Genomic DNA, 25,389 nt, shown 5'->3' on the forward strand with positions numbered 1-25,389 from the left:
GCCACGAAGCCTGAATCCTTTTGGGGGGTTCAGCCAGCTCCGGGCTCCATGGGTCCCCGCTTTCCCCAGGCCCACACCAGCGCTCCTTCTAGGGGAGAGGGATGGATGCAGGGCCCCTGTTTGCCACCCATCCCAAGTGCCCATCCTGGTCCGGGGCGGAGGCAGGAGCACCGCAGCCGGGCCGGACCTCACTCGCGCCGGCCGCAGGCTGCAGGCTTGCAGGCCCTGCGCCCGGCAGCTCCCGGGGGCCCGGATCCCCGCTCCCCCTCCCTCCCCGCGCCCAGGGCTCCCCCAGATCTGGGCATGCGGGCGGGCGCCGCAGCGACCAATGAGCGCGCTCGCCGTCTCCGGGAGCCGGGCCGGCTCTGCCCGCCTGGCATTGGGCACGCGGTGGGCAGCGGCGGGCGGGGCCTGGGGGGTCCTCGCGCCTGGTTGGGCCAGGCTTGTTGCTGGGTAACGGGGCGGCGAGTTTCCCCTGGCAACGGCGGCGGGTACCGCTCACTGGCTGGCCGCGGAGGAGGGGGGCGCGGCGCAGGCAGGCCCCGCAGACCCCAGCAACAGCGCGGCCCCCGCCCGCCGGGAGCGGTAACCTTCACACCGCGGCCTCTCGGACCCCGCGGACGCCGGCGCCCCGCCCAGCCCCCGTCCGGGCCTGCGGGCTGGCTGCACAGGGTGGGGTGAGGTGGGGTGAGGTGGGGTGGGGTGGGGTGGGATGGGGTGGGATGGGGGTGGATGCAGGAGGCCACCGCGGGGAGCCCGGACTCAGGCCCTGTCCAGTGAAAAGTTAAGTTCTTCCCAACTCCCTCTGGCCGAGCCCAGAAACCCGCTTTTCCAGGACGAGCCTGGGGAAGTGTGTGAGTCTGCAGTCAAGTCGCTGGGACACGTTTCTTTTTTTAAATATATGTCGTTGATTTTTTTACAGAGAGGAAGGGGGAGGGATAGAGAGTTAGAAACATCCATGAGAGAGAAACACCCGTCAGCTGCCCCCTGTACACTCCCCACGGGGGATGTGCCCCGCAACCAAGGTACATGCCCTTGACCGGAATCAAACCTGGGACCCTTGGGTCCGCAGGCCGGCACTCTATCCACTGAGCCACACCGGTCAGGGCTGGGACACATTTCTTGAACTCGCACTTCACACGGAAGAGGCACTCATTGAACCTCCCCATGTAACTGCTGGTCCCACAGTGACCCCCTTTGTACCGGGGGAGACACTGAGGCACAGAGGGGGGGAGCTTCTCGATCAAGACCACCCGTTTGAACCCAGGTCGCCTGGCTCACTTCTCCATCCCTTTGAGAGGCGTTACTATTCCAAAGGAGAAGCTGGGCACCTCGGGCCACTGGTTTGAAACCCCCGGCCCCGACCTAAGGGCCATAGTTTAACGTTCTTGTTTAGATTCTCAGAGCGTCGTCGGGAGACCCCCTCACTGGCAGTAGGAATGCTGGGGAACGTGTATTAAAGCACCCTGGGCCCTGGTGCTTTATGTTTATGGACCTTCTCACTGCAGGGTCCCCTGAGGCAGGGCCCTTGATGGCCCCAACTCACAGATGGGGAAGTTGAGGCACAGAGAGGTGGCCACGTGCCCGGGGTCACACAGCCAGTGGGTGGCAGAGCTGGGAATTCTAGCTCAGGCCTTCTAGACCCAGAACCCGCCTCGGGGAGCCCAGCCCGGAGGGTTTGGGAGTTGGGCCACAGCTGTGGGCCTGGTCTCAGAAGATAGTGTGTCGTCATTTGGAGCAGGATCTGGACTGCATGGTGGGAAGGATCTTGACTGGTGACACTGCTTATGGGCTGGTGACTCCTGCCCCTTTCCTGCTCTCCTCTCTGCACCCCCCAGCCCCCCCTCCCACCCAGTCAAATTTCTCCAGTTCTTTCCACTCATTTTTTTTAAATATATTTTTTTATTGATTCTTTACAGAGAAGAAGAGAGAGGGATAAAGAGATAGAAACAACCATCAGCTGCCTCCTGCACACCCACCACCGGGGATGTGCCCGCAACCAGGGCACATGCCCTTGACCAGAATCGAACTTGGGACCCTTCAGTCCGCAGGCCGATGCTCTATCCACTGAGCCAAACCGGTTTCGGCCTTCATACACATTGTCTTCTCAGAAAATCATCCCAGCACATCTGGTCTACTGGTGTTTAGTCCAGTCTGGGCAGCTGGAGGGAACGGACCTGTGAGTGAGGGGCACTGGCTGACTGGGAGCTAGCCCAGGGCTGGGGCCTGCCTCTCTCTTAGCTTCATCACCGCCAGGCACAGAGCAAACACAATACCCAGCGGCACAGGTGACAAATGCTAACACTTATTAGGCGCCTACTGCATGTCAGACGCTGCGCTCCGAGACTTCCATGCATGAGCTCAGTGGCTGGGCATTGACCTTTGAACCAGGAAGTAACAGTCCGGTTCCTGGTCAGGGCGCATGCCAGGGTTGCAGGCTCCAACCAATCAATGGGCCTCTTTCAGCATCGGTGTTTCCATCTCTCCCTCTCCCTTCCCCTCTGAAGTCAATAAAAATATTTTTTAAATAAATACGTAAAGCCGCATTTCTCAAATGCCTTTAAACTCATTTGTTCAAGTCAGAAGTACACTGTCTTTGTGTTCTATTTCACAAAATAGTATTTTCCTTTGACTTCGTGATTTTTTTTTTTTTTTTTTGATGATACTATTTTGTGTTGTTTTCAGTCTGGTCAAGAGCCGTTCGAGTTGCAGGTGGAAGGAACTATTACAGAGCGCAGGGAAGTGTGTGGGGTTATAGGAATGTTCTGAATCTTGACTGAGGTGGTATACAAGAGCACAATTTTCACACCCCCCAACGACCCTCTGAAAAAGTCAATCTCATTGTGTGTAAAAATCCTATATCATAAAAGGTTAATATGCAAAATGTCCCCACGGGCCGGAGTTCGACCCACCAGGAGCTAGACGTGCGCTGACCACCAGGGGGCAGCGTGGAACATGGCGGGCGTCAGTGACACAGCCCTGGCAGCAGGTGGCAGTGTAGGCACCGCTGGCCCTGACAAGAGTGGGACCTTGGTGGGATGGTGGAGGCGGTGCCAGGCCAAGGTGGGGTGAGCAGGGGCCCCCAATTTCCCTGGTGACTAGTGACTGGTGGCAGGGGAGGGGGGCAGGTCAGAGAGCGGGCAGCACCAGTGCGAGGGGGTGACTCCAATCACCCCACCGGTTGCCCCACAGATGGGCCCTGATTGCTGGCCAGGCCTAGGGACTGTGCCCGTGCACCAATTTCATGCACCGGACCTCTAGGTTTTCAATAAACTGTGTAAAGACAATAAGATCCACGAACGTGATTTCACACCCCACGGTTTGCTCACGGCCCACCCACCGTTTGAAAAACACTGGAAGGAAGGGAAGAAGGAAGGGGAGTAACCGCATTAACGAATGTGGAAAGGGAGGGGAGGAGGGCGGCCGAGTCAGTCCCCCATATCTAAAGCTGGGAGAGTTCAAGGGGGGTCTGCACTTCCTGCTTCTCTTGGGAAACGGTGGGATCCCTGTGGAAGCGAGTTTGAGCACCTGAGCAAGCCCACTACCGCTCAGACCTGGCACCTCTTCCTGGCCAGCTCGGTGCCAGGCACTCCGAGGCAGCTGGCCCTGTGGTGACGCGGTTCGGTTCGGGGTGCGCCAGAGAGGGGGTGGAGGGTTCAGGGGGCCAGAGCCCGGGGCCCCGGGGGAAGGAAGGACAGGGACGAGCCAGGCCGGCCGGGTGGGAGTGACCCTGGGAAACGGAGAAGGGAAAGGGGAATTGAAACCCACAAGCCAGGGTGAGCGGTGGTGCAGGGGCTGCCCGGGCATGTCCGTGCCCGGTGCCTGGGGTTCCGTCTGGCCCCGGTTTCCTGCCAGACGTGTGGCAACTGTGACCTGTGGCTCCAGAGGGTGCCCCCTCGGTGGGTGAGCCCGTTAGCAGCAACTTGGCACGGGTACGATTGTGTGTTGGAGGCCAGTTTCTTCCTTTAATATTCTTTATTGATTTCAGAGAGGAAGGCAGAGGGAGAGAGAGAGAGAGAGAGAGAGAGAGAGAGAGAGAGAGGGAGAGAAACCTCAATGCTGAGATAGAATTATTGGTTGGGGCTAGAGCCTGCAACCCCAGGATATGCCCTGACCAGAATCCAGCCATGACCTCCTGGTTCATAGGTCATGCTCAACCACTGAGCCACCCTGGCCGGACATGGCAGTTTCTTTATGTCTGACTTGATCTATGTCTGTAAGGGCCAACCTTTTTTAAAAAAAAAATTTTTTAATTGATTTCAGAGAGGAAGAGAGAGGGAGAGATATATATATATATAACATCCATGATGAAAGAGAATCACTGATCAGCTGCCTCCTGCACACCCCATACTGGGGATGGAGCCCGCAACCCGGGCATGTGCCCTGGGCCAGAATGGAACCAGATCCCGCAGCCCAGGCACTGGCTCTATCCACTGAGCCGAACCAGCTAGGCCCGTGAGGGTCCATTTTTTGCCGGTGTCACTGTGTCAGCTGCGAGCCGGTGTGGCTGTTTGTGTGTGTCCCTGGGAGAGTGTCCTCCAGGTCACGCTGTGCGTGTGTCCAGGTATCCGCGACAGCTGCGGTGCGCGCACTCGCGGGCCTGCTCAGGGGAAACGTCCCGAATGTGACCTCGGTCAGTTTGGGGGTCTGGGTGCGCTCCTCCCCGTGGGTGTCTGTGCTCCTGTGTGTACCAGGTCCGTCTGCCTGTCCCGCAGGCACCCGTGCCCAGAGTCCGCCTGCCCAGGGGTCTGAGTGGGGACCTGCCCGGGGCGCTGGCACTGCCCCCGGGCCCCTGTCCACGGTGCGCCTGGCCTGGGTGCGTCCGGCTGGGCTGCCTCCCGCGCCCGGGCCCCGCCGGCACCTGGCTCTGTGCCCCTGCAGCGCGGCCCCGGGTGTGTGTGTGTGTGTCGGGTGCGGGTCCGTGGGCCCCAGTCAGTGTGTCAGTGTGTCAGCGCCGTGTCCGGCCGTCCCGCGCCCGCCCCGGGCCGGCCCCGCCCCGCCCCCGCCGCAGGGAAACCCCCGCCCGAGTTCGGGGGCGCGGCCGCGCCAGCAAGTCCCGACTTGTCCGCGGGGGCGGGGCCTGGCGTCACGCGGGGGCGGAGCGTGGGACCCGCGCGGCGGGCGGGGCGGAGCCGCGAGCGGCCCGGGACCCGCCGGGCGGCCGGAGACGCGGCGCGAGCCACATGCGAGCGGGCGCCTGGCGGCCGCACAAACACGATCGGCGGCGGCCACGACGCGGACGCGCCCGCGGCTCGAGCGGCGGCGGCGGCGGCGACAGCGACAGCAGCGGCCCCCGCGGTCCGAGCAGCAGCAGCAGCAGCAGCAGCAGCAGCAGCCGCCGCGGGGAGCGGCTCTTCTTCGCGGGCGCGCCCTCCTGGAAGCAGCCGCCCGCCCCCATCGCCGCCCCCTCTGGCGTGTTCATGCCCCCGGGGTGAGTGTGCGCGCCCCCGTCCCGCGGGCGCGATGGGCCAGGCCCGGCGGGCTCCCTGGAGGAGGCGGCGGGAGCGCACGCGGAGAGCACCGGGGGCGCCCTGCAGCCCCGCCGCGTGCCTCCCCCTCTCCGTACCCTCTGCCCCCGGGAGGGACTCGGGCTGGGCTGGGGTCGCGGGGCTGGGCCGGGGTCGCGGGGCTGGGCCGGGGTCGCGGGGCGGGAGGCGCCGAGGTCCGGGCGCGCAGGTGCCTGAGCGGTCTGGCGGGTTTGTTTACAAACAATGGGGTGCGGGCTCGACAGCGCCCCCTGGCGGCCAGCGCGGCCCCGGGGAAGTGAGTCGACCCCGACTCGCCCGGTGCCCCCGCAGTCCGCAGTCCGGGCGGGGCGGAGGCGGGGTGCGGGCGGAGGGGCGGCCACACCCGGGGCGCGCACCCGCGGGGGGCGGCGACAGGGGGCGGCTGCGGCCGCGGCGGCTGCGGCTCCCGCGGGCGGGGGCTGCGCCCCAGCAACAGCCGGTTATTGGCCCCGCGCTCGGCGGCGGGCGGGGCGGCGCACGTGGCGGCGGCGGGGCTGGGGCTGACAGCGCGGGGGGCGCCTGGTCCCGCCGTGGCCGCGGTGCGGGCTGTGAGCTGCAGGTGTCTCGCCTGGGTGTGTGCGTGCGGCTGGCTCCGGGTTTGCGCTGGGGTCCGCGGGGAGCGGGGGGTCCGGGGTCCGGGGGCATGTTGGGGCGGGTGTGAGTGTGAGTCCCCGTGGTGTGTGTGTGTGTGTGTGTGTGTGTGTGTGTGTGTGTGTGTGGAGTGCTGCCCGGGTCTGCCCTGCCTGCGGGGAGGGCTCTGTTTTTGTGGGGCGCGTGTGTGTGCTCTGGGAGAGTTGTCTGTGTGTGCTGTTTGGGGGTGATGCTGTTTGGGGGTGACTCTCTGGATCCGTGTCGGTGGGCGGGCTAGGCTGTTGTGTGTTGTTGGAGGGAGCTTCTGTGTGTGTGTGCGCGCGCGCTTCTGTGTGTATCCTGCCCGACGTGTTGTTTGCGTGTGCTCCTGTGTCTTGCCTGTGTGGACAGTCTGTGGCTGTGTCTGTCTCCAGGGCATGTGTCTCAGCGAAGCGTGTGTGACGGGTGCCCGCTGGATGGAGGCGATGCCAGGTGTCTGTGAGTTCTGCATGGGGTGTGTGTGTGTGTGTGTGTGTGTGTGTGTGTGGTGGGGGGTTGTCTCGGGCTCTGTTTGGCTTGTGTGTCTGGGAACTGAGGACCGCGTCTCTGTGGGGTCTGTGCAGCGCCGTCAGTGGGTGTTGCTGGCAGCCTCTCTCGCACGGGGCTTGTCTGAGCCCGTGTGTGTGTGTGTGTGTGTGTGTGTGTGTGTGTGTGTTGGGTCTGAGGGGCTTGTCTCTGCGATCGGCTGGCTCATGTGTGTCATGTGGGCTGCGTGTGTGTAGTGTTTATGTCGGTCACGTGAGACCTCTGCTTTCTGTGGGAGCGGGAGCTGTGCGGGCCGCCAGGGCTGCGGGAGCGGAGTTGGCTGGCGTGTGCGGCGTGTGCCCGGGGCTGACAGTTGGGGACGGGGTTTGGAGGGGAGGGGAGGAGGGAGGAGGGTCGGTGTTCCCTTCTGCTGGGGGGTCTGTGTATGTGTCGTGGCTGGAGCGTGTGGTGATGCGTCTGGGTCTGAGAACATGTGTCTGTGTGTTGCCTGACATACATGTGTCCTGGGGTCTAAGAGTTGGTGACACGCAGGCATGTTTCCGTGGTGTTGGTCCGCGCGAGTCCGTTCTGTGCTGATGTGTGTGTGAGTCCTGAGTTGTGCGTGCCTTACCTCGTGGGTGTGTATGTGTTTGAGAAGTGTGTGGGTTTCTGTCTGTGCTCGTATTGGCTGGTAGTGTGTATGTCAGTGTGTATATCAGTGTGTGTGTGTGTGTGTGTGCGCGCGCATGGGCATATCCACACTGGGTCAGTGTGTGAGATTCTGACTATTGGTGCATGGGGGGATGGGTTGTGCCAGGCAGCATGCATTGTTTGTATAGCTCTTGTGATGGTCTGTGTGTTCACATTTGGTCAGTGTTCCTGTGTGTGTGTGTGTGTGTGTGTGTGTGTCCTGTGTAGCAGTGTCCGACACTGGGACCATCTCAATGTTTCTGTGCCAATGGGAGATGAGGTGGGAGGGTGGTCGGGGGCTGGCCCGTCCTGCCTGAGCCTTCGTGTGTGTGTGTGTGTGTGTGTGTGTGTGTTGGGGAGCCATCCCAATGCCTGGCTGCCCTCCGTGTGTGCCCATCACTGTGTCCTAAAAGTGACCCCCCCGCCCATGCCCTGCTGGGTGAGTTTGTGTTGTGGGGCCATCAGCCCTCACACTCACACGCCTGACTCAGCCCCCTGAGCTCTTGAACTTGCTGAGAGCCAGCCGGTGCCCCCTGTCCCTCCTGTGTGCCCATCGCCCTGTGTTTGGGAGGCTGCCCCTGTGGAGCCGGGGTCCCTCGGGGGGGTGTGCACCTTGTGTGACCATCACACAAGCCTCGGCCTGGGCCCAGGGTGCCCCGTGTGTACTCATGCTGTGTGCGGGAGTGGCGGTGCCTGTGGACCTGTGGGGGGGTGGGGGGCCCCGGTGACCCCTGCACTCGCCGGCTGACCCCCTTCTCTTCCTGTCCTGCAGGCCCACCGGGAGCACCATGGCCCGAGCACGCCAGGAGGGCAGCTCCCCGGAGCCCGTAGAGGGCCTGGCCCGTGACGGCCCTCGTCCCTTCCCACTGAGCCGCCTTGTGCCCTCCGCTGTGTCCTGCGGCCTCTGTGAGCCCGGCCTGCCTCCTGCCCCTGCCACCCCCGCCCTGCTGCCAGCTGCCTACCTCTGTGCCCCCGCCGCCCTGCCCGCCGTCACTGCCGCCCTGGGGGCCCCCCGCTGGCCTGGGGGTCCCCGCAGCCGCCCCCGAGGCCCGCACCCCAACGGTGAGTGCCCACCCAGCACCGGGACGCGGGGGGCTGGGAGGGCTGCGAGCGAGACACTGAGGAACTGGCCCAGAGGGAGCGGGCGGGGGGAGGTGGCGAGCTGGCCGGGCCACAGGGAGGGTGTGGCCAGTGTGGTCTTTGTGTTGCAAGAAGCAGGAAGACGGGGAGTAGGAGGCTGGGGGTGGGGACGGCGGAGTGGGAAGTCCCCCCTGGAATCTGACTGCAGTCCCCGATGGCGGCCCGTGGCCTCTTCCGGGCCCGGGGCGACAGCTGTGGCCCAGCCCGTCCCCTCGGCTGGGTGCTGGGTGCCCTCGGTGCCCGGGGGCGGCAGTGAGGGAGAGGGTGGGCGGGGAGGGAGGACGGGCACTGCAGGACTCTGGGGAGGGGTCCAGGGTGGCCTTCTGCCGCCCTCTGCGGCCCAGGAGGAAGGAGGGGGAGGGGCCATTGTGCTGGGAAAGTGAGTCTGAGGGTGGAGGGGGGAGGCTTGGGGAGGGAAGGGTTAAAGGTCTCCTGCCTGATGGGCCTTTAACCCTGTGGTGCCCGGCAGCCCCGTGGCCGGGGAGGACCGTCCTGGTTCCCTCCAGCCCCACCCTGTCCCCCGGGGGAGGCTGGGAGAGAGGAACTTCTCCAACTCAGCTCCCGGGCTCCATTTCCAGCCCAGTGTCAGGTGTGGAAACTGAGGCCCTGAGAGCTGGCTTAGGGATCCCCCCAGGGCAGCCAGGACCGGGGTGGTGACAGGAGGAAGAGAGGTCAGCGGAGGGGGCGGGCAGGAAGGCCTGTCCTGCACCCCCAGCCCCCCCCCCCCAGCAGCCCGCCTGGCCTCTGGTCAGGCCCTGCCACTTCCGGGGGCGCGGCCTGCCTGTGGTTGGACACCAGCGGGCAGGAGACCTGAGGCTTGTGACTCTGGGTGTAGCCCGTGGCTGTGTCCCCGCGTGACCTTGGGCCGCTTCTCAGGATGGGCCTCAGTTAGTCCATCTGTGAAATGGGGCAGAAGCGTCTGGGCCTGTTTTGGAATAGAGGTCCTTCGGATAAGAGGGAGGTCCTCCAGGCCAGGCGACTCCCCAGAGGCCGCCCCGGGCGCCTCTGGCTTTAGGGTGCACCGGGGCCCGCTGAGGCCATGGGTGCTGACCCCCGCCCTCGGCTCTCCCCAGGTCCTCAGCCCGCACTGTCGCCCGCGGAGCAGCACCTGGAGTCGCCGGTGCCCAGCGCGCCGGGGGCCCTGGCGGGCGGCCCCACCCAGGCGGCCCCGGGCGTCCGCGGGGAGGAGGAGCAGTGGGCCCGGGAGATCGGGGCGCAGCTGCGGCGGATGGCGGACGACCTGGACGCGCAGTACGAGCGGCGGGTGAGTGCCGGGGGAGGGCAGACGGCAGGTGGGACCTCCCGCCGGGAGGGGCGGCGGGCGGCCCCGCCAGATGTGCGGCAGCTGCTGCCCCGCGCGGCGGGGTCGCGCCGGGGACAGGCCGGGGGGCGGGGCGGGGCGGGGCGGGCGGCCGCGGAGCCCGGAGCGCGCGGCGGCGGGCACGGCCGGGCCGGGCCGGGCGGCGGGAGCCCCGCGGCGGCCCGGGCCGCGGCCGGGACTGCGGGCGGCGCTGGCGGAGCGGCTCATATACCCGGGCTATTTATAGCCGGTGAGTCAGCAGCGCCGGCGGCCGCGCCCGCCCCGCCCCCGCCGCCTGCGCGCGCCCCGCTCCCCGGCCGCTCGGGGGCGGGGCCTGTCCCCTCCCCGCCGGAGGCCCCGCCCCGCCGAGGCCCCGCCCCCGATCCGACAGCCCCGCCTCTGCTTAAAACAAAATAGTGGCAGCCTGCAGCAGGGACTGGACAACACCAAGCATGGGGCGTCCACACGCCTCTGTCCAGCCCGAACCTGACACCCGCACTGCTTGCTTATTCTAAGGAAAACAAACACCGGGGACCCATCTCCTCCCTCTCCCACTCCCCCAGTTCCCAAGGAAACTCTTACAATGGAGGGCCCATTCCTCTGCAGGTGTTGATTAAAAAAAAAAAAATATATATATATATATATATATATATATATATATATATATATATATATATATATACACTTTATTGATTTTTTTTTAGAGAGGAAGGGAGAGGGATAGAGAGCTAGAAAGATTGATGAGAGAGAAACATTGATCAGCTGCCTCCTGCACACCCCACACTAAGGGATGTGCCCGCAACCAAGGTACATGCCCTTGACCGGAATCAAACCCCGGACCCTTCAATCCGCAGGCTGACGCTCTATCCACTGAGCCAAACCGGTTTCGGCTGGTGTTGATTCTTTTACTCCGTATTTACCAGGCCACAAAGCCATGCTTAGGGCCGTGGGGCGTTTTTGGCATAATATACGGGGTGTCCCCCAAAAGTGTATGCACACTTTAACAGCTGGTAGTTCAATTTTGGAAGGGACATGTACTTTAATATACACTTCCTCTATAATTATTCAAAGTGTGTACATTTTTGGGGGGGGACGCCCTGTAGACAGAGTGTTTGTTTCTCTCCAAACGCTGTCCGCCTCTCTCCATTCATACCTGAGCTTCATCCGTGTGGGCAGGAGAGCTCTGAGCCCCCCATGTTCCCAGGATCGACATCCAGTGTCCGTGTTCATTTACCCGTTGTTGGATCTTTGGGAATTTTTTTCTTTTAGGCATTTTTTTTACATGTTTCAAATTTGATGTATTGGCTTTCTTTTAGGCTCCTCCAAATGGTGCCCTCCTGTGTCCCCACGGGGACATGCCTTGGGGGGTGCCCACCCTCAGCCTGGGAAATGGCTGCTTGCTTGCTCACCAGAGTGGCTGTGGCCCAGAGCGCCTGGCAGCTGAGTAATGGTGGCAGGCCTTTTAGCTTCCTTCTTTCCTGACACGAGAAGGGGGGGTCCTAAGGGCACCCCGAGTCCTCATGCTCTCTCTGGAGAGAGGGCAGGGGCCAGCTCTGCCTGGACATGCCTCCGTGCAGCCTCAGCGCAGGTGGTGAGCGGTTCCCAGTTCTCCTCCGTCCACGGATTGTTCTAGAATCGCTGGCTGTGGGCTCCCTCCTCCCTTCTCTCCAGCCAGCCAGCCAGCCTCTGAGGGGAGGGCAGGATGGGCTGCAGTCCAGCCCCACCCCTCGGCCCCGTGGTCCTTTGGGTCACGAGATCCCAGCTCACAGGCACCCAACACTCGCCGTCCTTCCTGGAGGTGACGACACTGGCCCAGATGGGCAGAGGAGCTGGGATGTGGGCCCGGCTGACGATGACAGCAGCTGCCTGGCAGGGCTGTGGAGGATGTAGCTGCCCCTCCCTGCCCTTGGACCTGCGGGCCTCCTGATGCCCTCCTCTCTCTCTCTTTCCCCACAGAGGCTGGAGGCACAGCAGCGACACCGCCCCTCGCCGTGGAGGGTCCTGTACAACCTCCTCCTGGGACTGCTGCCCTTGCCCCGGGGCCGCGGGGCCCCCGAGATGGAGCCCAACTAGGTGCCTGCACCCGCCTGGCAGACGTCGGGGACTTGGGGGGCAGGACCCTCCCGCACCCTGACGCCCTGGCCAGCACCGGGGACGTTTTCTGCACCATGTAGCATACCGGACTGCGAGCCCTGCCTGTCCCAGGGGCGGGCCGGGCAGCCACTCCAGACCCAGCCGCGGCCCAGCCTGGGTGCACTGTCGGAGACGCGGACTCCTGCGCCCCCGGCCGCGAAGCCAGGGGAGAGAGGGCTGATGGACCGACTGCGCGTCCGACGGCGGCGGTGACCGAGGGGTGGGGACCGAGCCGCCCACCACCATCTCAGGAAAGGCTGCTGGTGCTGGCTGCCCGTTCCAGCTGCAGGGTGACACTGGGGGGGGGGTGACCCCTCTCCCCAGTGCCCCTTCACTTTGGGCCTGGCCTCAGGCCCCCGGTGCTTCCCCCCCTCCTCCTGGGGAGGGGGCCCGTGAAGAACAAATGAGCCAAACGTGACCACTAGCCTCCTGGAGCCAGAGAATGGGGCGCGTCCGACGGCTGCCCCGGCCCAGCGCCCAGCCGTCTTCCCTGAGCCGGCCGGCGGGTGGTGGGCATGCCTGCCTCACCTCCATCGGGGGTGGCCGGGGGGCCCAGACTGTGAATCCTGTGCTCTGCCCGCGCCCACCCCCTCCCCCATCCATCCATTCATAGGTTTAGAGAGCGCACGCGTGACCACTGGCATTCATTGGGGGGTGGGATGTGTTGGCGGAAACCGCCCCAGCCTTAGTCCCCGGGGCGAAGCGCTGGGGGGCAGAGGGGAGTCAGGGAGGGGGAGTCTCAGCGGAGGGAGGAGTCTGGGAGCGGGGAGGGACGGCCCAGCCTGTAAATTACTGTACATGCACTGCTGTAGATACCGGAATGAATTTTCTGTACATGTTTGGTTAATTTTTTTTGTACATGATTTTTGTATGTTTCCTTTTCAATAAAATCAGATTGGAACAGTGGACCCTCGCTCTGCTCTCCTTCCCCGCCCGCGACCGGGGCCGAGCCGCTGGGACCCGCCGGGGCCCTCGGCCACACTGTCCCCCTCCCACTACAAGCAGAGTCCCGGGAGGTGTGGTTTGGGTGCCTTCCCAGTGTTTGCCCCAGTGGATAAAGTAGGTCATGGGGGCCCTGTATTTCCTGAGTGAAAATGTGACCTGCAGCCGAGACCAGTTTGGCTCAGTGGATAGAGCGTCGGCCTGCGGACTGAAGGGTCCCAGGTTCGATTCCGGTCAAGGGCATGTACCTTGGTTGCAGGCACATCCCGGGTGGGGGGTGTGCAAGAGGCAGCTGATCAATGTTTCTCTCTCATCGGTGTTTCTAACTATCCCTCTCCCTTCCTCTCTGTAAAAAAAATCAATAAAATATATTTTTTTTTAAAAAGAAGAAAAAAAAAGAAAGTGTGACCTGCAGCTTATTCGGCAGCACCAGCATGAGGGGCCCTGGGGAACCTGTCAGCAACGAGACGCCTGTCCCTGCTCCCATGAAGGCACCCGGTGACACGGGAGCAGAGACACAGCGAGACTTCACTGCTGCCTAAGGCCCAGCACGGGGCCCGGCACCAGGAGCTGGTGTGGACTTCACATAAGAAGGCGACCTGTGCTTCTCTCCCCGACAACGGCGCTGGCCCCGGCTCTTCTGGGTCCTCTCCCTGCGGGACTGGCAGACACATCAGTGATGTGAGAGAATCGCTGATCGGCTGCCCTGCAAACCCCACGCTGGGGATCAAGCCTGCAACCTGGGCATGTGCCCTGACCGAGATCAAACCGTGACCTCTGAGACCTCCCGGTTCATAGGTCGACAACGCTCAACCACTGAGCCATGTGGCCAGGCAACATTAGCATTTCTTATCATGTATTTCTGCTGGTGACATAGTCCCTTAGCTTTATCTGAAAATATCTATTTTCACTGGTTGTAGATTTCTACAATGGACTGTTTCCTTTCAGCATTTAAAAAAATATATATGTTTGTATTGGTTTCAGGGAGAAAGGGAGAGGGAAACATCAATGATGAGAATCATTGATTGGCTGCCTCCCGCTTGCCCCCCACTGGAGATCAAGCCCACAACCCCAGGCACGTGTCCTTGACCGGAATTGAATCTGGGACCCTTCAGTCCACGGATTCACTGAGCCACCAGCGAGGGCCTTTCAGCATTTTTAAAATATTGTTTTGGATCATGGCCAGGCAGCTCAGTTGTACGGAACATCATCTTGCTCTGCCAAGGTTGTAGGTTTGATCCCTGGTCGAAGCACAATCAAGATTCAACCAAGGGCCTGTGGAGAGTGTCTGGAGGGAAACACACACACACACACACACACACACACACACACACCCAGAAAACTCACCTTGTGGCCTTCTTGCAACTTTCAATTCCCCTCTTAACCCCACCTGCCTCGGTTCCCGCTTCAGAACCCTCTCACAGTTGCTCTTTGGTGGGGTTTCTTTTCTTGCTTTGTATTGTCTAGAATTTAGTTGCTCACAGGGGGGTTATAAACTTACTCCATCACACAACAAACAGAACTTGGGTATCTTCTTTGGACTAGAACCAAACCTATCATATTTTGCCAAAACCGGTTTGGCTCAGTGGATAGAACGTCGGCCTGTGGACTGAAAGGTCCCAGGTTCGATTCCGGTCAAGGGCATGTACCTCGGTAGATGTTCAGGAGGCAGCTGATCGATGTTTCTCTCTCATCGATGTTTCTAGCTCTCTGTCCCTCTCCCTTCCTCTCTGTAAAAAATCAATAAAATATATATATTTAAAAAATCTGTCCTATTTAGAGGGGAAGTGGAGACTGATGGATGGAAAGAGCAGACGCCCAGGGGCGGTCAAGGGCAGAGGCCACATTCTGTCAGCCAGGTCCGAAGGGATGGGTTGCCCCAGGCTGTGCGGCTTTCTGCCTTGGAACCAAGGTGCAGACCAGCCCTGCAACTGGGCGGAGCGGAGGCTCAGAGGACCTGGCAGTGAGGCCCTCAGCTAAACCCTGCCCCCTGCCCACTGCCCCCTCCAGATGCTCCCTCCTGCAATGGTTGCTTCTGGAGATTTACTTTTCATTGTCCCGTTTTTTTTTCCTTCCGTAAAAAACAGACAAAACACATGTCCGTGTGTCTTTGTAAAACTTTCTATCCTGTACTACACCCATGTACTATCTATGCAAACAACCAATGAGCTGTACAATGCGGCCAGCCTACAGCCTCTTGGAAAGAATCACCGTCTCAAATGCATTTATGTACCCTGTAACCTGAGCGCCCGGCTTCGGGGAGCCTTCGCCAAGTGCGTACAATGAAAACAGGCTCAATGTCACTCACCAGCAGCCCGATTACATAGCTTATGGCTCATCTGTGGTTTTGGAATTCGATGCCTGATGCGCTGACAAGGATCTCCAAGGCAATGAGGGAAAGCAAGTTGCAGAAAAGTTATTTATAAATAATAGCATAATAGCAGGTAACATAGGGCAATTTCTACTCAGAGAACACAGTCATTCATTTAATTCCCAAGTGTCAGAGGAATATACTATTATCCCGTTTTACAGATGGGGCAACTGAGGTACACAAAGGTCACTCGCCCAAGGTCACGCAGCTGAGTGGTAGAGTCTGGACTTGAACCTGACAGCCAGCCCGGAAGGATTCTCTCAGTGGCTGTGAGGTGTGACCTCTGGGAGCTAGGTATGACATCCCCAACCGACACAAAAAGCAGCTCACGTTTCTCTCCGAAATCCTGAGTTTAGCTGTGAAGTCGCTGCTCCCGCTGCATGGCCAGCACTGAGCTGACAGGCTGTGACGCAGTGGGGAGGAATCTTTTTATTCTTATGCTGACTCTATATTTATTTCTATTGATTTCAGAGAGAAAGGCACAGAAATGATGAGAGAATTATCAATCGGCTGCCTCCTGCAGGCCCCCACTGGGGATTGAGCCTGAAACTCAGGCATGTGTCCTGATGGGGAATGGAACCGTGACCCCCGCAATGCTCAACCGCTGAGCCACACGCAGACAGGCTTATGCTGCTATATTGCTTGACAGGTTTTTTGTTTTTTAAAATATATTTTATTGAGTTTTTACAGAGAGGAAGAGAGGGATAGTGAGTTATAGAATCATCGATCAGCTGCCTCCTGCACACTCACCCCCGCCCCCACTGGGGATGTGCCCGCAACCAAGGTACATGCCCTTGATCGGGATCGAACCTGGGACCTTTCAGTCTGCAGGCTGACGCTCTATCCATTGAGCAAAACCGGTTTCGGCTGGTTGATAGTTTTATACAAACCCCCCCCCCCACCTGCCCTTCTGGACCCAGCTGAAGGTGCTCCCCTCGCTCCTGGGGCTGCCCAGGGGTTCTCAGTGGAGACCGACAGGCCTCAGGACCTTTCGAAGGCAGATCCGTCTCCCCGTCCTCACCGAGACCTTCAGTGGTGCCACTACATGCATGTTTCCTAAACGTCCCGCACGAAAGCCGTTTGGTGAAGCCATTTCCCCATCTGCAGTCTTGCCACAATAGCACCTGCCCCCACGGGGCTGCTGTGAGGACTCCATGCAGCTAACGTACAGGCGTTCTGGAAACGCCAGGGAGGTAGCGTGCCACCCCAGCATTAGCATCAAACTCTTTGCCCCGAAAACTGCCACCCAAGCTTCCATTCCGCCACCCGTACAAGGGCAAATGGGGCACAGCCAGCAGATAAGCACAGTTACAAAAGAAACCGGCTCTCATCAGCCTTGCAAGACCGTGGGGCTGTGGCGAAACCCAGAGCTTACTGCGGTCCTTTTTCGCCTATTCCGCCCGAGCCTGCAGCACAGGGAGCACTGGCCCGTTTGGCAGCTGCACAGACAGCAGATCGGGGCATGCAGTGGAGACCGGGCCGCCCCGAAGCTAGCCGTTGCTTTCACCCAGTAACTCCAGCACCCCAGCATATGGCACTTCCGAGGGCAGATCCTCCTTCCCACGAGGCCACGCGTCCCGGAGGAATTGGAAAGCACGGGAGAACCGCTGTGCACTTCCTGGAGACTCAGGGAAACCCGATTTATGGTAACACTGACGTGTACCATGGGCGAATATGGAATATGAAGAAACGAGGAGAGAGACATTTCTTGCCCGGGGCTGGCAGCTCCCAGCACCACCGCCCTGATTCCCGAGGGCCCCTCTCTGGATGACTCAATCTCCGCCACGAGAGGAACAGGGCGGAAAAGTTCGAGAGCCTCAAAGGTTCTGCAATGACAATTTTGTTTTTATCCATCCAGACCCGCCTGCTCCCCCTTGTGACCAAGGCCCCGCATTGCAAAGTGAAGGAAATAATTAGCTCTTTTCTAAAACGGTGTGAAATTCCTGTATCAATAAAGCACTGACCTCAATACCCCACAGGAATGGGGCCCACAATGGGCCCCCCCAGAAATGCAGCCTTCGCCTCACGCAGGGCAGGAGCAAAGGCTCAGGACTGAGCTCTCCCTCCCAGAGACCAGGGCAACAGGATGAAAATAGAAAGGAGCCCTGGCTGGTGTGGCTCAGTGGGTAGAGCGTTAGCCCATGGACTGAAGGGTCCTGGGTTCAATACTGGACCAGGGCAGGTATCCCACCCAGTTGCAGGCTTGATCCCCGGCCCTGGTCAGGGAACGTGTGGGTGGCAACCAATCGGTGTTTCTGTGTCTCCCCCTCTCCACTCCTCTCTAAAAATCATTGGAAAAATATCCTTGGGTGAGGATTAACGACAATGGAAAAGGCAAGGTGCCGACTTATCCATTCAAACTGGCCAGGCCCAACCCTCACAGCTTTACATCGGGAGGAACCCATGCAGACCTGGTGTTCCGCTGACAGCTTTGACTTGTACCAACTGTAGGGCACGTTACTAAAGTGTCAGTTTCAAAATGAGGCTGTCGCCATGTTTACTGTGCCAATGCCTGGCACAGAGGAGCTACATTCGAGATGGCATCAGCATCACGTCTTACTCCTTTCCCACTGTCATGCTACTTGTGCCCGGCCCAGCCACCAGTTCAGATTCCCCAGCACACCGCAGGAACCAGAGGCTCCTGTGCATTTGCTGCATTCCCCAGAGGAAAGGGCGCAGGAAGCGAGTCGGAGGGGAGAAACCTTAGAGTCAGGTTAGAGTCCAGCGGAAGCAGCAGATTTAAAAAGGCAATTGAGGGAATCACTCCCTGTCACAGGAAGTTTCAAACGTGGAAGAAAAACACACAGATCCTAAAGCAAATAACTTTATTTCTACCACTCCTTTTCCAAGGACCCGGGAATCTAGAAAATATAAAAAACACAAACAGCTGCCATTCAGGGGTAACGAAGGACCGACACAGCCTTAAACGCAACAGGCTCCTCCCGCCCAGTGGCCCGCTGGCCTCTGTCTTTACAGTTTTCCTAACATTTTCCTAACATCCAACTTGCAAGGTCTCGCCCGAAAGCCCTGGAGGACCAGTACCGTTTCCTCCGTCCCGCAGCCCAGGCTGGATGGCTAATCCTCCGCTAACACCAGGACCAGCGCACCAGATGCCACCTGTTGTTTTGCAGGATTTCACTCCGGAGGAAACACATCCCGCCTGCCATGCTTTTCCTCTCAGGGCACCTGTCTGCATTCGGACTGCGGTTCCACTCGCGTTTCATCGGCCCGGCCTCCCTCCCCCGAGGCCGGGCTCCCTCGGGTGACATCAGGCGGAGAGGTCCGAGGAGGCGGCGAGGCTCCGGGCAGGCCTCCCTGGCGGTACCCAGAGGTGTGGTGATGCCAGGACGGCACCAGGACAGAGGTGCCGGAGGGCGCTGCCCGCTCGGCGGAGCTGGGAACAGTCCTGCGCAGTGAGGAGGGAGGCGGCCAGCCCCCGCCCCTCGTGTGCAGCAGCTGCCGGTGCTCGCAAGCAGCACATGTGCACGGCCTCATTGTTCACGGAAAGGGTCTGCGCTGGTGCAATGACTTCTCTTCTCTCGCCGGGAGATGCCCGAGGGGGGAGGACGCGGGAAGGCACGCGGGGGGGCCGGCATCTCCAGGGCTGCCATGTCGGGGTTCACTTGGGGCCGAGGCACTCCACAATCCCGCTTCCCTTCATGCCGTCAAAGAAGAAGAAGTTGTTGTGAGGCGGGTCCCTCTGAGACAGGGCCTGGGAGGAAAACAAGAGGAGGGCTCGGCTCACGTGGGTTCAAAGGGACAAAGTGGAGGGAAGAGTCCCAGGCAGCTCCTCCCCGAGCAGCTGGGCAGAGGTTTCTCAATAGAGGCCGATGCTCTCCCCAGGGGCCACTTGGCCACAACTGGAAACTTTTTTAAATACAGCGAAAGTTTCTTTAGAAAGTCACAGAGGCAGAAAAAGGCAGCCAGCTGGGCTGCACGGGCTCAGGAAACAGGTTTCAGAGGCCAAGAAAGGGCCCTTGGAGCTTAGAGAGGAGAGAGGCAGAGAGAAGACGGCCGGGGGGGGGGGGAGCAGGGAGAGGCGCGGGGGCGGGGGCGTTTCTGCGGTCATGTCTCTGGCTAGCCCTTGCCAGCTGTGAGCCCTCGGACAGATCCCTCAGCTTCTCTGAGCCTTACTTTCCCCAGGCAGAGCAAACATCAGATGTGTGATCCTAGGCATTCAGAGAGATGAGCCCTGCCAGTGTGGCTGAGCGTCAACTCAGGCACCAGAAGGTCCTCAGTTGGATTCCTGGTCAGGGCACGTGCCCGGGTTGCAGGTTCGATCCCCAGTAGGAGACAATCGATCAATGAGTCTCCCTCTCTCTTAAAAAAAAAAAATCAATAAAAACATTTTTTTTAAAGAGAGATGAGATCAATCAAAGAACTTTTATGCATATGTGGACACAGACAATAGTGTGGTGAAGGTCTGGGACGAGGATGGTCTAGATGGGGTCAATGGGGAAAAAACAAGACATGTGTAATACTTTCAACAATAAAGATTAAAGCAAGGAAAGCGAGACGATGTACCTAAATACCGTCACCAGTGCCTGGCATGAGGAGCAGCGCCTGGCAAACCTGGGGTAATTATGGCTGTGCCGGGAAAGACCCCACACCGCGCTGCGGCCTCGGAGCTGCTCCGCAGTCACAGACACGATGACTGTCCCGATGACTGTCCCGTGGGGTTAACAGGAGGACACAGCCCTTTTTCTAATCCTCACCCGAGGGTATTTTCCCCACCGAGTTTTAGAGAGTGGCAGGGAGGGACACGGCATTTTTAAGGACAGGGTTAGACCACCTGAAGCCACAAGCTGAGTCACATACACAGGACGGGCTCATACGTGCCAGTGATTTTTCTAGGAGGCTCTGAACCGAACAGGATACCACGTGAAGTGGCCACCACCTAGGCCAGCTTCTGGCAGTGCTTCGAGATTCCAGGGGGCTCCATGCTGTCCCTCACGAGGCACGCTCTCACTGACAAGGTTGAAATTGCTCTAAACATCCTGAACTTCTCCTTGAACTGCGCACCAATCCCAATCCATTTCCTCATCTGCCAATGGGGACAATTTACCTACTTTAGGTGGCTATCCAGCCACTTGTCCAAGGAACTGTTCTAGCATTTACTGTGTCAGGTACAGTGCTAGATCCTAAGGAGGGGGCTCGGATCTGACAGGCTGGCTCCTGGCGCAAATATGAAGAGGCACCTGCCCACCAGGGTTGCTGGTGAGAATGAAATGCGATCCGTCTGTAACTGCCGGCTCAGGCAGATGCTCAGTAAGCGGGAGCTGCTACTGCTACGGGGCCAGCACCCCTTACCAGCGGCTGAGGACCCCCAGCACTCGGCCGGGGGAAGGCCCAGAGCCCACAGCTAGGACTCCGAGAGCCCGCAAGCAGCTCTAACGGGAGATGAGATGGCCGCGCCATCCCCACGGGGACGGGGAAAGGAAGGACGACGCCACCAGGGAGCATGACAAGTGGGATGTGGGCAGAACACATGGTCTGAAATGAAAAGGGAGGGAAATAAAGATTCCAAGGGGACAGGTTTTTCATGTGACCCCGCCTCCCAGGCTCACTTTCTACGGTCAGATGGTCTCTCGGGAGAGCAGGGCAGGTCTGTGGCCCTGAGGAGGGACCCTCCCGCCAGCTGACTGCAGGCTGACCCTGTGAAGCAGGGGGGTGGAGTGGTGGGGACGAGACGGCAGGGCATGGGGTGAACATGGGGCAAAAGGTAAAGCGCTTCCCAAGCCAGATGGGGGCAGGAGGAGATTCCAGACACGCCCAGCAACCGAGAATGCGGAGTGCTCTGGCTATCTGGGATAAACAGAAACAAGATGCTGGCAACAGCTGTCCCCAGCAGGCGGCCAGGAGGGGCCGCATTAGAGGTTAGGACTGCGATGCCGAGAAGCTGCTGCAAACAAAGGGGTCAAGGCAGGTGGCCTTGACCCCAAATCTCCATCGCATATGAAGAATCTGGGAGCGGCTTCTCAATGGAGGCACAGAAGTGAGCCTGGGGGTGCGAGGACAGTGGCCCTGGGTCCTCGCAGACGCAGAGCCGCTGGACCGAGTCAGTTTGGGACAGGGCCTGAGGCATGATGACCAAGTGGTAAAGAGCAGAGGCCAGAGACCAGACTGCTAGGCTCGAATCCTGGCTCCCCACTTCCCCGCACCTCCACCCGCTTTACACATCAGGGATCACCACACCTGTACCTCTGTGGCTGCTGGAGGATAAATTAGTTCATCCATGTAAAGAGCAGTCTCTGTCCGGCCCTTGCTATCTGTTACTAGAGGCCCGGTGCGCTAAATTTCCTGCACTGGGGCCTGGTGTCCCCCAGCCCAGCCTGCGCCCTCTCAGTCTGGGACCCCTGGCTCCTTACTGCCCGCCTGCAGCGGAGGCGGGAGAGGTTCCCATGAGCCCGGCTTCTGGCTGAGCGGTGCTCCCCCAGTGGGAGCGCACTGACCACCAGGCGCAGCTCCTGCCTTGAGTGTCTGCCCCCTGGTGGTCAGTGCACATCACAGTGACTGGTTGTTCTGCCACCTTCTGATTCTCCGTCACTGCGCTGTCAGGGACCAGCACAACGCGGCCCAGAGAGAGGACAGGACACCACTGCGAGTCCTAGACCCTGACAAAGGCCACTCTGATGGCTTTGGGCAAACATCGAAGTTCCCAGAGGAAGTAAAACTTTGAGGGTATGTCCTCCCAGGAGAAAAGTAAAATGCTGACCAGCTCCTGGTTCCATGGCCCCAGGTAAGACACTGCCCCTCGGAGAGCCAAGGGCAGCTACCCAGCACAGCACAGGCCCCTTCCGGAGCCCGTGGGCGCCTGCATGGCCACGGGCACTGACTGCCCCCCCTCGGGGGTGAAGAAGGAACTCTGAGGCCATGGTGACGGACAGAGAAACCCCGTCGAGGAGAAGAGCACGACTGGAGTCTCTTGTCAGGGTCTCAGTGGTGTCCTTCCTTAAAAGGGCACCGTGACAGCACCCACTTCCTGGAGCCGGAGAAGCAGAACGCTCGGCGAACAGCGTCAGCACCAGCTCCCTGGCCGGGTCAGCTGGGAGGGGAGGCAGCACTATGCCCAGCTCTGGGCTCAGCACGGAGGGGCACTCAGAGGTCATTTGCTGAACGCCCAGCGGGATGGGCTGGAGAGAAGGAAGGAAGGGGGAGGGTGGGGCGTGAAACAAGGACGAGCGGGTCAGAGAAAGCAGGGCGCCCTCTGGGCACGTCCACAAGGTGTTCCGGGGGTGAACTGTCCTCTCCACAGCGGCCGTTTACCTTCACGATCTCCTGGGCCAAGATGCCTCCAACCACCGCACACACGGGAGCCATCTCGGAGAAGCAGAACCTGGAAGGGAAGACAAGTGAAATGAACACGGAGGAACAGAAAGGGGGTAGGGCATGGAGAAGGGCCGGCAAAGGGCTGCCTGAATGAAACGTCTCCTGCCACGGAGTCAATTCCGAGAGCAACGCTAATGCTGGCATCTCGGCGTGAAAGTTAGAGCCGACGCGGGGGTTAGACGGCGGCTGGGAAAGACCTTTGAACCTTGGCAGGCAGAACTGTTTCACAACACGTCTTTTCTAAGTTAAAGGAAAGACTATATCTGTGCTTCCTAAAAATAAGGCCCTACAAAGATCAGATGTGTCAGTGCCCCGGTCACATTCTGGCAATTCTATCCCTACCCGGAAGGGGCGGTGGGTTCTATGTGCTATTCCCAGACAAGTGTCAGGGGGAAGGCCTGTGTTAACATGCAGGAGGCATGGGAAATTTGGGATCTGATGTGAAAGTATGGGGATAGAAAAGTCTTCACTACCCACATAGATACCAGCCCTTCCTGGGCCAGAGGACACATGTTAGCTGATACTGTCACCATCCCCTTCAAATCACTCATCCTGGGTAGCCAAACCCTATCTCTCACTACTTCCCCCGTTCCCAGCCCGAAATTCAAAGGTATTTCTTTTTTTCTTTCTTTTTCTTTTTAAAAAAAAAATATATTTTATTGATTTCTTAAGGAAGAGAGAGGGATAGACAGTTAGAAACATCGATGAGAGAGAAACATTGATCAGCTGCCTCCTGCACACCCACAACTGGGGGTGTGCCCGCAACCACAGTACATGCCCTTGACCGGAATCGACCCGGGACCCTTCAGTCCGCAGGCCGATGCTCTATCCACTGAGCCAAACCGGTTTCGGCTCAAAGGTATTTCTTAAACGAGCAAACTGAGACAAATTGCAGCTTCCCAAATGAACCCTATGATAAAGAGACCACCTCCAGCCGAAGCCGGTTTGGCTCAGTGGATAGAGCGTCGGCCTGAAGACTGAAGGGTCCCAGGTTCGATTCCAGTTAGGGGCATGTACCTTGGTTGCAGGCACAAGGTACCTGCTGATCGATATTTCTCTCTCATTGTTGTTTCTAGCTCTCTATCCCTTTACCTTTCTGTAAAAAATAAAAATCGATAAAATATATATTTTTAAAAAAGCACTAAAAATGGTTAAGATGTTACATTTTATGTTGTGTATACTTAACCACAATAAAATTTTTAAACAGTAAAAATGTTATATTTACATATACAAATTAGGAATGTTTGTCATAAACATATATAATAGTGAAAAACTATAAACAACTTAAATACCCACTGATAAGGTGATGGTTGAATAAATAACTATGTGTCAGACAAGGAAATGGATCTGTATTTTGACATAAATAGGCCTATGACATGCTGAAAAAAAAGAGGCGATTGTATAGCAAATAGGATCTCATTTTGACATTAAGAAGGAGAACACATGTGGGCAAATACACACAGAAGTCTGAGAGTCTAAACCCCAAAATGTTAGCTGTGACTGCTTCTCAGTGGCGGGACTGAGGTGATCCTTTTCTTTTCTCCGCATTTTCTGGCAACAGGCACTGCTACTTTCCTAATCAGAAAAGCAATAAGCTCTCTGAGAAGAGAATAAATAAGGTCACACGAAGAGCAGAGCGAGCACCAGGGCAGATGAGGGAAACGGAGACTTGTGCACAGCCTTCCCTCCTCAAGTGCGCGGCCCTGCTCCGAGCTGGCAGTGGGCAATCTGTGCGGTGCCTGAACGGCCAGACATCCCATCCCCTACCGGGCCTCGGAGAGCCCCGAACCCCTCTTACTTAAAGGCCAATAGCGCGGGAACACCTGAGCACACGAGGACCCAACACGGCAAAGTGGTTTCTGCCGAGCAGGCGGAGGGGGAGGAACACACTGGCTGTTAGCATTCGGTGGTGGTTTTCTCCTTCTGCAAAGCGGGGCCTCAGCCACTCTTCCCTCTAAATGCCCAAATCAGTCAGCCAGCTGCACACTCACGCCAGGCACGGGTCTGCTTGGGGGCCTGATCTAGCTGGCAGCGTCTGCTGGGAATGCAGGCCTGCATGAGCCAGAGCAGGTACCACTTGCTTTCCACACACGGTCTTCCCTTTTCTAAGACATATGTGCGCGGCTGTGAGCCCAGCCTGCAGTGTCATCAGCCCTGAACTCCCTGAACCAACTCACCAAAGCACCTCAAAGGCCACTGACTGCTGGTCCTATCCCTGGTGGGTCTGCTACTGTCTAAACATGGGCCCAGACATGAGAAAGAAAGGACTGGAGAAGGGAGGGACTCTAATTCCCATCATCGCCAGAGAAAACCAAAGAGGCGCGCTACCACCAGAGATTATGTGGTGAGACTTGGGTGAGGTCTTGGTTGGCTACTTACTGAAACTGTGAGCAAGTGATAGAAAAACCTTTCTGAGCCTCAGTGTCTTCATTTATAAAATGGGAAAATAATCACACCTCAAGGGAATATTGTGGCAATTAAATATGGTAAAGCACAGAACGTCTTCAATACATGCTACTGTTGCCATTAGCTATATATACATTTATACATATAAACCTTGGATTAGGCACTTAACGTTCCTGAACTTTAACTTTTCCTCACCTATAAAAAGAATTGTTGTCAAGAGAGAACACGTACATAATAAATGCTCAGTAAACGGCAGCCATTAGTACACTGCTAAAAGCTAGAGGCACAGCAAAGCAATTTAGGAACCCCCCCCCCCATGAAATAAAACAAGAGTGCGCTGATGACCCCAGAGCTGCCTGGAAGGGGTTCCTGATCTCTCACTGTTTGGACTTCTCCAATCAAACCCTAAACCTGTAAGAGCAAAGACTGGTCTGGTCACCCAGGGCGAAAACGTCCCAGTGCCCGAGAGGAGGCAG

The 25,389-nt window shown here is 58.8% G+C and overlaps 2 protein-coding genes across 5 annotated transcripts in view; one reads left to right on the forward strand and one right to left on the reverse strand.

Moving 5' to 3' along the window:
• Positions 1 to 5,128: 5,128 nt before the first annotated feature.
• On the forward strand, positions 5,129 to 12,771 carry BBC3 (BCL2 binding component 3). Of its 4 annotated transcripts, none has more exons than XM_036416368.2 (4): positions 5,129 to 5,431; positions 8,065 to 8,354; positions 9,506 to 9,696; positions 11,689 to 12,771. In XM_036416368.2, the coding sequence occupies exons 1-4, from the start codon at positions 5,184 to 5,186 to the stop codon at positions 11,803 to 11,805; spliced, it is 846 nt and encodes a 281-aa protein (XP_036272261.1). In that variant the 5' UTR covers positions 5,129 to 5,183; the 3' UTR covers positions 11,806 to 12,771. The 4 variants fall into 4 exon arrangements, with proteins under 4 accessions (XP_036272261.1, XP_036272262.1, XP_045429632.1 ...); XM_045573676.1 differs by lacking the exon at positions 5,129 to 5,431 and adding an exon at positions 5,905 to 6,066; XM_036416370.2 differs by lacking the exon at positions 5,129 to 5,431 and adding an exon at positions 5,968 to 6,079.
• A 5,215-nt stretch (positions 12,772 to 17,986) lies between these two features.
• The window catches only part of SAE1 (SUMO1 activating enzyme subunit 1), a 64,985-nt gene continuing 57,582 nt past the window's right edge, over positions 17,987 to 25,389 (reverse strand). Inside the window, exons 8-9 of the mRNA XM_036416366.2 lie at positions 22,445 to 22,514; positions 17,987 to 18,890 (exon numbers count right to left, since the gene is read on the reverse strand). Of these exons, the coding sequence (XP_036272259.1) occupies positions 18,798 to 18,890; positions 22,445 to 22,514 (163 nt within the window). The 3' untranslated portion in view covers positions 17,987 to 18,797. The remainder of the gene's footprint in view (positions 18,891 to 22,444; positions 22,515 to 25,389) is intronic.

Source organism: Pipistrellus kuhlii, unplaced genomic scaffold, assembly GCF_014108245.1.
Source record: "Pipistrellus kuhlii isolate mPipKuh1 unplaced genomic scaffold, mPipKuh1.p scaffold_m20_p_55, whole genome shotgun sequence".
In the NCBI taxonomy this organism is placed as follows: Eukaryota; Metazoa; Chordata; class Mammalia; order Chiroptera; family Vespertilionidae; genus Pipistrellus; species Pipistrellus kuhlii.